Source organism: Mustela erminea, chromosome 19 (genome assembly GCF_009829155.1).
Source record: "Mustela erminea isolate mMusErm1 chromosome 19, mMusErm1.Pri, whole genome shotgun sequence".
NCBI classification, from domain to species: domain Eukaryota; kingdom Metazoa; phylum Chordata; class Mammalia; order Carnivora; family Mustelidae; genus Mustela; species Mustela erminea.
This window is the reverse complement of record NC_045632.1, coordinates 56284601-56294141: the sequence shown is the minus strand read 5'-3', so window position 1 is coordinate 56294141 and position 9541 is coordinate 56284601. Positions and strand designations below refer to the sequence as shown.

The 9541-nt window shown below is 63.4% G+C and overlaps 1 protein-coding gene and 1 long non-coding RNA gene across 9 annotated transcripts in view; one reads left to right on the top strand and one right to left on the bottom strand.

The window, feature by feature from the left end:
* The first annotated feature begins 20 nt into the window (after positions 1 to 20).
* LOC116578749 lies at positions 21 to 2407 on the top strand. 5 transcript variants are annotated; one of them, XR_004281037.1, is made up of 5 exons: positions 21 to 212; positions 386 to 459; positions 567 to 714; positions 1445 to 1560; positions 2039 to 2407. It is a non-coding gene; the product is annotated as an uncharacterized LOC116578749 (long non-coding RNA). The 5 variants fall into 5 exon arrangements; XR_004281039.1 differs by having other exon boundaries at positions 564 to 714; XR_004281038.1 differs by having other exon boundaries at positions 379 to 459.
* Positions 837 to 9541, bottom strand: part of NECAB2 (N-terminal EF-hand calcium binding protein 2) — a 27875-nt gene continuing 19170 nt past the window's right edge. The window contains exons 6-14 of one of the 4 annotated variants that reach the window (XM_032323183.1): positions 8894 to 9030; positions 6457 to 6581; positions 6240 to 6319; positions 3626 to 3679; positions 2933 to 3045; positions 2351 to 2374; positions 2097 to 2174; positions 1473 to 1564; positions 837 to 1276 (exon numbers count right to left, since the gene is read on the bottom strand). In XM_032323183.1, the coding sequence (XP_032179074.1) occupies positions 1248 to 1276; positions 1473 to 1564; positions 2097 to 2174; positions 2351 to 2374; positions 2933 to 3045; positions 3626 to 3679; positions 6240 to 6319; positions 6457 to 6581; positions 8894 to 9030 (732 nt within the window). In that variant the 3' untranslated portion in view covers positions 837 to 1247. Of the gene's footprint in view, positions 1277 to 1414; positions 1565 to 2096; positions 2175 to 2350; positions 2375 to 2932; positions 3046 to 3625; positions 3680 to 6239; positions 6320 to 6456; positions 6582 to 8893; positions 9031 to 9541 lie in introns of those variants that run through there. The other 3 variants (XM_032323186.1, XM_032323182.1, XM_032323184.1) reach the window with 3 other exon arrangements.

The window sequence follows — 9541 nt, the reverse complement described above, 5'->3', positions numbered from 1 at the left end:
GCTGTCCTCTCGTCCCCATGTCCCAGGCTGGCCGCTCCGGGTGCCTCTGTGGTCCCAGAACTCCCACCAGGCCCCACCTGGCACTGTTGCCCTGGCTGAGGACCTCTCTCTTTCCTGGTCCCTTAGGATTCCTGTATCTTCCGTCTGCTTCCAGGCCAGGGAAACAGAGTGGGGACGTTAAAGAGGTCCCAGAACGGGACTTGAAATAATGTGTAAGTCTCGAGTCTTGTTGGAATAGCTCCCTTACAGGTGTGCAGTGAAGGGTCCAGGGCGCCCGGAGCCCCGTGCCCTCGGACTTCGGCTGCGGGGAGGGGAGCTCTAGGACCTTGGAATGTCCTGATCTCAAACCTTTGTTTACTGGGGGCCTCCGACCTGGAGGTTTCAGCTTGACTGCAGGAGGGCTGGAGGCTAAGGCAGCACCGGGCAGGGCTGGGTCCCCATCGCCCCTGCTCTGGACAGGTCAGTGCAGGGAGACAGCGGGCGGGGGGGCTTGTGAGCTCTGGGCCCGGTCCTCCTGCTGCTGACTTCAGTCTGTCTGTCCCCTTGTGTCGTGCCGGAATCAGCAGCAGAGCGAACTGGCTCCGCTGAGTTCTGGGAGTCCTTGTCGTGAACCGCTGGGCCCGAGGGGAGCGCCTGGGGCCTCCCAGGACTTCAGAGCGGGCACGGCCTTGTCTGTCAGACACGCACCTCAGCTTGATCGGCTCCGTGTTCCAGGTAAGGAAACAGACTCTGGGGTGATGGGGTCAAGGTTTCACGGCTCGTAAGGGGCCCCACGCACCAGGACTGCTTTGTGCATCTAGCGGCTGTCCGCTAGAAAATTCAAAAGAAAACCACCGTTCCCAACCAGTGTTTATTGGTGCCGGACTGCCAAGCGGGCACTGGCTACGGGGGCGCTCCAGTCCGGCGCGGCGGGGCCCAGGCCGAGTGGGGCACTACAGGGGCGCAGCTCCTACCTGGGCAGGGTGTCCCCCAGTCCCATGAGGCCAGGGACGGGGGGGGGGTCATGCGTGGCCACTGGGCCGGGCTGGGGGAGGTGCTGGTCCCAGGACACCTCCCTGTGCCTGCTGTTTCCCAGTGGCGGCAGCCGCTAAGGGAGGGCGGGGGATTGGGGAAGGGGCTGCTCCTTCACGGCAAACAGGGAAAATACATTCTGGTCTGAAGTACAGTGAAAAGACAGCGTATGTACCAAAGTTGCTAGAAAAGAGTGGGCAGAGGGGCAGGCGGATCCAAAGGCCTCAGGGACGTGGTCAGTCGCGGCCCACAGTACACCAGGCAGCTGTGAGGCGGGACAAGACAAGAGGGAGCAGGGGGTTGGGAAGGGCAGCCCCTTCGCCCTGTCCCGGAGGGAGGCTGAGGTCCCGCGGCTGCAGGGTTCTTTCTGTCTCCGGCCCGGTCCCCTCGCAGGGCTGGCCCAACTCTCACACCCTTGGGCTCCCGCTTCTAGGACCCACTGCACACCCACTGCCGTCTACCTGGCACCAGGATCCTGGAGAGGACCTCAGGCTGACTCAGCGTGTCCACCTTGACATGCCGGAACGCCTTGCACACGGGGCTCTGCAGGTGCCTGCGGGACGGGGACAGGGGTGCTGTGGGGGCTGGGGGGCCTCCAGCCCAGGAATGGGGCTGCAGGTCTCTAATCCTGGCTCTGCGGGGTTCGGGGACTTTCCTCCTCCTCAGCCACACTAGGCGCTTAAAGAAACGAAGGCCCAGCCTCAGGGCCGCTGAATGCTGTGGCCTTGGAGCAGGGAGGGGCAGGCTGGGCTCCCGCCTCCCAGGAGCGTTCTGAACCGGCTGAGCCACCCCGGTGCCCACCGGGCGTTATTAACCAGAGAACTTGCTGGGGTTTGAGTCCCTGGAGCCTCAGTTCTCAGATGGCAACAGACTACACCTCGGCTTCCAGGCTGGCCAGGGACCGGGGTTCAGAGCCCAGCTGGTTGGGGCCGTTAGGGCCCCCGTCGGCCCAGTAAAGCCAGCACCCTGTGGCCGATGCCCCACGGACGGTGCTCACCACGCCCCTGCCCCCGTGCTCTCTCTCCAGGGCGCTCCGGGAAGGGGCGCGGAGGCTGAGGGATGGCCTGGGCCCGCGGCCCGCTTACCGCCTCCACTCCTCCTCCGTCTCCCAGAACTCGTAGACCACGAAGGTGAAGCCGTCAGCCAGCCTCACGGCCGCGACGCTGAAAGAGAAGCACCAGTTAGGGGCTGTCCGACCGTCCCGCTCAAGGCAGGGCCCCGCCCGGAGACTGGCAGGAGTGGGGAGGGCCCCCAGCAGCTGCTCTCCTGACTGTTCGGTTCAGGGGGCCCCTCCGCCCCCACCACAGGGCCCCGCCTTTCAGAGGCCGAGGATACTCACCAAATGAATGACAAAGCGATGATGCTTTAAAAGGGGTTTTATTCATTTAAAAATCTTATCTTTAAAAATAAAAGCATCTTCCTCTGGCCACGCTCTCCTCTGGTTTCACTTACTCCTTAAAACACTCTTGTGAGTTGGAATGGGCCCAGCGGTGGCTGGGGGAAGGCCTGCGTGGGGTCCGGGGCCCGCCAGGCCCGCTTCCTCCCCTTCAGTAGGGCAGACTGTACCTGGGGCCGGGGGTGGAGGCAGGGGTTGCCTCCCCCAGTGTGGCTGGCCCGGCGGGGAGGGGGCGAGGTGCGCAGATTCCGCCCTCTCCAGCCCCGCCCTGATCGGGCTCCCTTCTCAGCTGCGCTCTGGCCTGCCGCTTTCTCCCCGCTCCGCAGAACAGAACCCCAAGCATCGCCCAGTAAGCCCCGCGCATCCTTCTACCATCCCCTGTAGCAACCCCAGGGACGGAGCGGAAGCCGGGGAGCCGGAGTCACGGCCACTGTACGAGGTGGGGCAAAGCCGGAACCCCAGGGACCTCCCTGGGGCACCGTCTGACCTCGGGGGAGCCCGCCCTCCAGCCCCAGCCCCACTCACTGGAAGCAGCTCCCGGCCCCGGCAGTGCCGCGGAGGTACTGGCGCAGGGAGTCCACGAACTCACTCAGCTGTTCGGGGCACACGGCCATCTCCTGCCGGACCAGCTGCAGGTGCTGGGGGCCACGGAGAGGGGTGAGGGTGGGCGCCCGTGGGCCGGCTGCGCCCCTCGGCCCCTCTGTCCTCCCGGGACCCCTCCTGCCCCCAGGGCACAGCCCAAGACCTGGCCTCCCCAGACCCTCCCGCAGAGAGCTCAGACAACTCGGCCAACATAAAACCAGAGAAACCTCACAGGTACACACGCGCCCTTCGCGCTTACACGGGCTAATGGGAGCGAGGACTGGAGAGCCCTAAGCTGACAGCAGCCCCGCCAATGCGGGACGCCCGAGAAGGGTGTTCCCAGAGGCTCTAGGGACGCCGGGAGCCGCCTGCAAGGCGCTCTGGTCCCAGAGGCAACATCCCCAGGCGCAGCACAACTGTCCTGGCGTCACTGCGATGATCACTTTGCTCTGAGCCAAACTGTTTCTGAACAAAAAAACACCCCTGGGAGGGCTGGGGGACCAGCAGCTGGGGCTGCATCTCCCCTGGTGGTGGTGCCGGGGTGGGGGTGTCAAGGACACGGAGCTGCCGGCATCGAAGCTGGGCTCCGGCAGGGACGGGGCCGCAGGAGAGGGGCAGGAAGGGACCGGGCCTCACCATGTTGGTGCCTTCTTCATCCGAGAGGCGCTGCTGAAGATCAAACCAAACGGTCTGAAACCAAAACATACAAAGATGTGTTGGAGACAAAGGCCACCTCCCCTAAGGAGGCCTCCAGGACTACCACAGTGAAAGCCATCAAAGAGCTCCAGCCTCCCCACCGCATGGGTCCAGGGACTCTGGAGTCCCCAGGCGGCTAGACGGAGCTCGGTCCATACACAGTGCTGGCTCTGAGGGGAGCTGGGAAGCCAGGCTGGGCAACGGACTGCAGAGCGGCCGAGAGCCCTTCTGGCCTTGGCATGTGGGAGCACTGGGAGGCACAGAAGGCGACCAGATCTACCCAGAGGGCATTCTGCCAGCAGGGGAGGGTCCTCTGGGGACATGCAGCCAGCCATGGGGGCTTGAGACTTGAATCCGGGATGCTGGGTTTTTGCCACAGCTGCTGGCAAAGCCCTGAGGTTCCCCATCAACATACCAATCACCCCGAGTCCTAACCCCTGGTGCCTCGTGAATCCAAGGCTCTCCACAGGCTGGTCTATTACCCTGGCCTCCCCCAGGCCTTGAACTAGATGCTTTACAAACACATCTTGCTGAACCGTCCAGACTGAGGAAGACACCGCCCCCGCCCCCACGAGCCCCAAGAGAGCAGGAACCACGTGCACACGGCTCACGACCCTGTGCCGGGGTCTAGAACACAACCCGACAGATGCTCAGGCTGTTTCCGAGCTGAGAACCCTGGCTCCGAAGGCCACGAAACCTGCGTGACTGGAGGAGACTGGGTTCGAAGCCAGGGTCTCTCACCTCCCCACCCACAGATTCCTGGTTCTTCTCCAACTTGCGCACCCCACGAAGGCCACCTCTGCGCCTGTTCCCGACTATCCTCCTCGGGGACGGCCCGTGTCTCCCGCACAGTCACAGACACGGGGTCCTTCCTCTCGTGTGGAGGACACACAACTGTGAGACATCTGCTACTCAGGAGAACAGCCAGTGGTGGTCGGGCCTGTGATCTGTGCGGTCACTACCTCTCAGATTCTCCAGGATGTCCCCTAACGCCTGTGCCCCAAATGGCCTCATTTCTGCAGCGGGTCCTGCAGAAGGTGCGGACTTCTCAGAAACGCGGGGCTGCAAGGAGCTTTGCAGGTGCCCGAGGTGTGCCTGGCCCCTCACCTTAACACCGAGGCGGGCTCCTGGGGGCGGGGGGTGGGGCGGGGGCACCACGTCTGCCCCAACCCCTCCAGCACCCCATCAGTCCCACCCAGGCAGAGCAGCCAGGCTTAGGCGGGCACGCAGAGGGCGGGGCCCCCTGGCGACCCCGGATTGGCTCCCGCCGGCGGCCTGGACCAATCAGGGGCCGGCAGGAGGGGCCCCGCCCCATCTCCAGGACACCCAGGTGCTCCGAGGTCTCCAGCCAGCTGGTTGTTAAGGCGACCGGGCGCTAAAAATAAGCTTCAAACAACCTCCCTCCGGAGGCGCCGCCGAGTTGTTATGGCAACCGGGCCTCGGGGTCCTGCCGAGCCGTTCCCACCGCGCCCACTCGGCAGGCTTTCCGGGGAGGGGGATCCCACCTCGGCCGCCCGGCAGGTGGACGGCCGCCTCCGCCCTCAGGCTCCTCTGCGGCGGGTCTGGCCTCGGCCTCCCTCTGCGCGGGGAGCTCCGCCCCCGCGGATCCCTCCTCACCCCCAAACCCAGGAAAGTACTTTTTTGCCCTTTTGCCAAAGATGTGAAAAATCCAGAGACTTAGGAGACACGTACAATGGCTGTAACCACTGAGCTCGCGCGGAGCGGCTGCCCGGGGTCCCCCAAGCAAACACATGCGTCTGGGTTTTGGTGTCAGAACATCCAGTAACGACGGCCAGCAACCGCTGAGTAGATGCTCACCGCACGGCAGGCTCCGGGGGAGGCGCTCGGGGGAGGTGTTAAGACCTCATTTTCTTTCGTCCTCACAACAAGGCTGGGGGTGGACTACTCTGAATGCTTCTGAGTCTGGGGCTCAGAGAGGTATGTCACTGGCCCACGGTCACACAGCTGCTAAGTGGCCGCAGGGGACATCAGCCCCGCCCACAGCCTCACATCAGACTTGCAGGCTCCAAGCCCTGCCTGCGGTACTGGGGACGGCCCCTGTGGGTTGTGCTGTGAGGACCTACTGAGTGGTGAAATGTTCTCGGAAGACAGGATTCTGTAGAGACTCCGCCGTTTTTTTTAATTACCCGTGGACGTACTGAACCATATTTGAAAGAGGCCATGAATGCATCGGGTCATTGGAATGCTTCTAATCGCCTCTGGGACGTTGCTGTTCCTCACCTACTGCCTTTTGCCATCACCTGCCCAGGCCAGGCCCACCTTCCAGCAAAGCCACAGGAAGCCTTGTTGCCTGGCCACTGCTGACTCCTTCCTGCTCCCTGAGATGCCCCTCCCAGCTGCCCCCAGCCCTGTGACAGCTCCCCCTCTCCCCTAGCACCTCTCCTCGGGCCGGTACAAGGGACACATTTCCCCTAGTCTTGTTCTCCGTTCCCCCATTCCCCCTTGGCCCAAGGTCCCTGGCTCCCGTCAGACTCTAGGCCTGACCCTACACTCACTGGGTGCAGGGGAGAGGGTGACGGCAGGGTGGGCTTACCTTACTCTCCAGCTGTCCTATCAGCTCTGCCAAGCGGCTAATCTGGGCTTCCAGGCCCTCCTCCTTGGGGTCTGCACAGACTAAGGAAACGAAACAGAGATGCTGATTGTGGGAAGTGTGAGGCGCTCTCAGGCCTCCCAGTCCCATCTGGAGGCCCAGGCTGTATCCGGGCCACCGCCGGTGTCACCCCCACCCTCCCAGGGCGCCACTCTCTCACCAGATGGAAGACTCTTCCCTTGTTCTGCAGCCCCCAGCTTGGCGCTGGGGGCGTGGGGGGGCGCGGCGCTTCCGGACCAGGTCTCCACCACGCCGTGGCTGGCTTTGCTGTGGTTCTGTCTGCAGCTGGAGTGGAGGAAACACACCGATGATGGAGGCCGCAGGACCCTGCCCACGTGGACAAACACTAAGCACCCATTGTGAGCAGAAATGCGCACAGGTGACCCGATGGGGTCCCATTCCCGTGGGGCTGCCATAATGGCCTTGGTTTCCTGAGCAGTAAAGGAGGCCCACGGACAGGCGCCTTCTGCAAGACCACACAGCTGGCAGGCATTCTAGGATGACCCAGCCCTGGGTCTGTGCCCAGGGGAGTCGGGGTCCATTCCAGGGCTGACGCTGAGCCAGGCTCCCACCCCAGAGCAGAAGTGACAGCTTCTTCTCCGGGCTTCACTGGGGTCAGGCGGAGGGAGCCTGGGTCTGTACCAGCTCGACAGGCCTCCTCTCTGAAAACGGGAGCCCTAAGAGAGAGTCCGGAGAGGGCACAGACCAGCACAGAAAAATCGGTGCTCCTGCCCTCAGCCAGGCCCCATGTCCTGTCCCTGTCCACCGCCGCCCCATGCACAATGGTGCACACAGGCATAGAGCCCTGGCACGCCCTGATGGGCACACACAACTCATCACCAGTGTCACCAGCTCATCAACAGTGTCTGGCCCAGGAGTGGGGGCTCAGAAGTGGCCAAACACCCAAGTGCAAAGAGATGCCGGGACACTCCCCCACACCCGCAAATACACCGAGATGCACACACCCCCCCGGGCACACGGCCAACGTGCCCTGTCCTGGGCCTCCTCCTGCCTTGGGACATTCCAGACTTTGTCTCCTGTGACCCCGAGAGTTCCGCAAGCAGGGCCAACCCAAGTCTTCCGGGAGGGGAAAGGCGGGCAGAGTCTTTGAGGTGTCCATTCTGATGCTCCACAAACCAGCAGCAAATCCAGCGTGGCTGTCACACCACAAATGGGCACCAGGGGGGTCCCGCAGGGGCCCCGGGCTTGGAACCGGTAGCTGGCACCTGCACAGGGGAGCCGAAGGGGACCTGCTGCCCGGGGGCAAATTAGCGGAGATTCGGGGTGGTTCGAGGTGGGGGAGTGCACGTGGAGATGTGCCTCCCCCTTGCAATCGGTTCCCTCTGCCACCAAGGTCCCAAAAGAAGGTCCCAGCGTGGGGCTGGTGACACAAGACGGGACATGCACAGAGCAGGGAATCAGCCCCCGACAGCACCCACCAACACCTGTCCTACCGCGGGAGACAACACGCAGCTTTGAATCCAGACGCTGACCCAAAATGAAAGGAAGCTCCATGTCAGCCTCCAGAGCTCTGGGGACCAGCCCTCTAGTCACAGGGCTGAGCACGGACGGAGGCAGAGTGGTGGGCTCAGCAACCCCGGACTCCGATCCAGCACGCACGGGTGGGGGCCATGGGTGGGGGCCACGAGCGGGGGTGCCGGGCACCGGCACTTGACATTTCCCAGGTGCTGTGCCCACGGGGGCCCAGAGCACGCACATTTGGGGAACAGCGTCCCTGAGCAGCTCTTACAATCCTGTCCGGCTGGGACCAGCCCTCACCAGCCACACATCACGTGCTCAAACCCCCCACAGGACAGCCACCGACACCCTGGCCCCGGCGAGCCACTGTGGTTCCTGTCCACTGTTTGTCTTTATGTCTCCTCCACACCAGATGCATCGGCTGTTCTGGAAAGGGGGGTGTGTCTCAACTTGGGATGGCAAATGTGAGGGCTCCTGGCCCCCAGGGGAAGGAGAGTGGCCCCCTTCCCCACAGAGACTCTCTCCTTGACTTTGACGTGCAAACGCAGCCTGAAATCACTGCACTTCTCTTCCCTTCCGGGGTTTGGGGCTGCTACTCTTTTTTTAAGGCCTCTGAGACCCCCAGACAGAGGGGACGGCAGGCCTGGGGCTTCCCTGCATCACAGGGGCCTGGTTTTCTAGCTACGTCACTGACGGCTCATGGAAGCTTCTCCAGTGATGGCAACCACGTAGTTTCCAGAATTGACTTCCAGGTTTCAGAAACGAGGCAAATCATAGAACAGTCCTAGGGAGCAACCTAAGTGAGAGGTACAGGGACGTGGCGCACCGGTCAGGCTCTCGGAAACGGTCTTAACTCTGCGCACACGTGCGTCCCCAGCGCACGCGGGTCCCGCACGCAAACCCCGTGCTCTGCGCGGGCAGCGCCTCATTCCACGCTCACGTCGCTCACGAGGCAAGGATCGAATCGCCCCCACTTTCCAGGTGGGGAAATAGGAGCACAGAGAGGTGCAGCCCCTTGCCCAAGGCCCCCCAGCCCCCAAGCACACACGCGGCCCCAGCAAGCAGCAGATGCCGTGGGCGACGCAGCCCCCGGGGACCCAGGGGGGCCCGGGACACACCGGATCTGGCTGGTCTGCTCCTCGATGGCCTCCACGGCGCTCTCCACGGAGCTGAGCAGCGACTGGATCTGATTGGCCGTCTCCTTCAGAAGGAAGCGCGTCACAAACTGGTCCACGTTGCTCCCGCCCTCGTACACCTGTGGAGGGAAGGGGCACAGATGTGAGAGGGGTTGGGGAGGGAACTTAGGGGTGGGGTCTGGCACAGAGCTGGGGGGGCACCTGGGGTTGGCGTCTGCCTCGCAGGAGGAAATGGGGGCGCCAGGGCCACCCGCGTCTGGGGGACAGCAGAGCTCCTGCGTCAGGACACAGGCTATGGATCTGGAGACGAGGTCGGAGCCCTGGCTGCACCGTGGACTGGCTCCTCCCGTCTGGGACGGTGACAGGCGTCACCCTAGCATCTATCTCCCAAGGTCACCTGGAGGACTGAACGGCGACACGGATATCAAATGCTCAGGGTCGGGCCTGTCCCAAAGCAAGTGCTCAGTGACCAGCAGCTGCTGTGATCAGGACAAAGCTGACGCTGGTAACACGGATGATGGCGGGGACGACGCGGGTGGCGACGGCGAAGACGGGTGTTGGTGGCGGCGACGGTGACGAAGATGGCAGTGACAATGACGGTGATGGGGACGGTGATGGTGATGACGGTGG